This window comes from Triticum aestivum, unplaced genomic scaffold, assembly GCF_018294505.1.
Source record: "Triticum aestivum cultivar Chinese Spring unplaced genomic scaffold, IWGSC CS RefSeq v2.1 scaffold221451, whole genome shotgun sequence".
Classification (NCBI taxonomy): Eukaryota; Viridiplantae; Streptophyta; class Magnoliopsida; order Poales; family Poaceae; genus Triticum; species Triticum aestivum.
In genome coordinates this window covers 1-1274 of record NW_025277067.1, presented here as the reverse complement: position 1 = coordinate 1274, position 1274 = coordinate 1, and the positions used below count along the sequence as shown (strand labels likewise).

General features: G+C 48.3%; 1 protein-coding gene across 1 annotated transcript; it reads right to left on the bottom strand.

The window, feature by feature from the left end:
- Positions 1–53: 53 nt before the first annotated feature.
- On the bottom strand, positions 54–809 carry LOC123178369 (mavicyanin-like). The gene has a single exon (XM_044591445.1). The coding sequence runs from the start codon at positions 740–742 to the stop codon at positions 227–229; it is 516 nt and encodes a 171-aa protein (XP_044447380.1). The 5' UTR covers positions 743–809; the 3' UTR covers positions 54–226.
- Positions 810–1274: the final 465 nt, after the last annotated feature.

Genomic DNA, 1274 nt, shown 5'->3' with positions numbered 1-1274 from the left:
AAAGTCTGGGCTCTTATGGTTTAAAACGAACGTGTTTCAGGACAAATATTGTATAAGACCAAAAGAATCTTTTTTAACAAATCCTCCAAAATGAATCAACAAAACGCAAAGCCCAAAATACGTCCAACATACACATAACTACTTGACTATACACACAGAAAATTGCTAGTAATAATTTCTTAACTATACATAAAGTACACATGTGCCTGCGAATGCAGAGATGCACTCAAGCCATGAGGCCGACAACGGCAAGCAAAACAGCAAGGCCAAACCCGGTGGCCTGCACATTGGTGGCAGTGGAGACAGGAGTCGGCGGGGGAGCATTGCTTGCACTTGGGCCGTTCGCCGGGGCGGGTGACGAAGAGGAGGAGCCTGGCATGACATCGATCTTAACCTTCATGCCGCCCGCGCAATGACCAGGGAAACCGCAGATGAAGTAGCGGGTACCAGTGGCGGTGAGGGTCACGACATCATTCCCGGAGTTGAAGGTGGTGACAGGGCTGGCGGTGCTGCAGGAGTCGTAGTCTGCCTTGCTGACCTCGAGGACGTCGTGTGCCTGAGGGGAGTACTTGAAGACGATTTGATCGCTCGTTTGGAAGTTCCTAGAGGATGCCCAAGTGTCGTAGTTGGTGCTAAGGTCCCATGCGCCGCCCCGCTCGCCCACGTTGTAGATCGCCGCTGACGCGGAGCTCAGGACTGCCATCGCAGCTACGACGAGAAGAATGGTTCTCATGGCAGCCATTGTGGTTGGAACTGCAAGAAGAGCTAGCAGAGGAGATTACCAGGCAGGTGCTGTATTGATCCTTGAGCAGAGAATGCGTTTGCTTCCCTAGATGGCTGTATTGGTTCCTATATATAGTACTCCAATGCAGCCTACACCCGGGTGGGATGGAGAAAAATGTGCGGTTGGTGGAAGCGTGGAATGGAGTGCGTGTACAGGTGGGAACACAAGCAAGCAGCTGGTACGTACTCGGTCAAAATAGACTGAGGATGTGAAGATCGGGCTGTGCTGTTCGCCTACTGACCTTTTCACGCGTTCCTTTGCTTTTTCTTCGGTATAGACGCGGTCTACAAGACATGACGTAGACCTATCACGATCCACATACCTTCTGACGTAGATCCAATTGTCCAAAGCATTATTTTGACAAAGCATTTTTTATTAGTGGATTCGATATATTTTTATTCAGACACTTGCTCACTATAATGTTATCCTATTATATATGTAAATTAATAGAGATAAACTAGTCATTAGTTCTACTCTAGTACAGAGGAAA

Bases quoted from the DNA above. Each gene is read 5' to 3' on its own strand.
- LOC123178369 (XM_044591445.1), bottom strand. From the start codon at position 742: ATGGCTGCCATGAGAACCATTCTTCTCGTCGTAGCTGCGATGGCAGTC.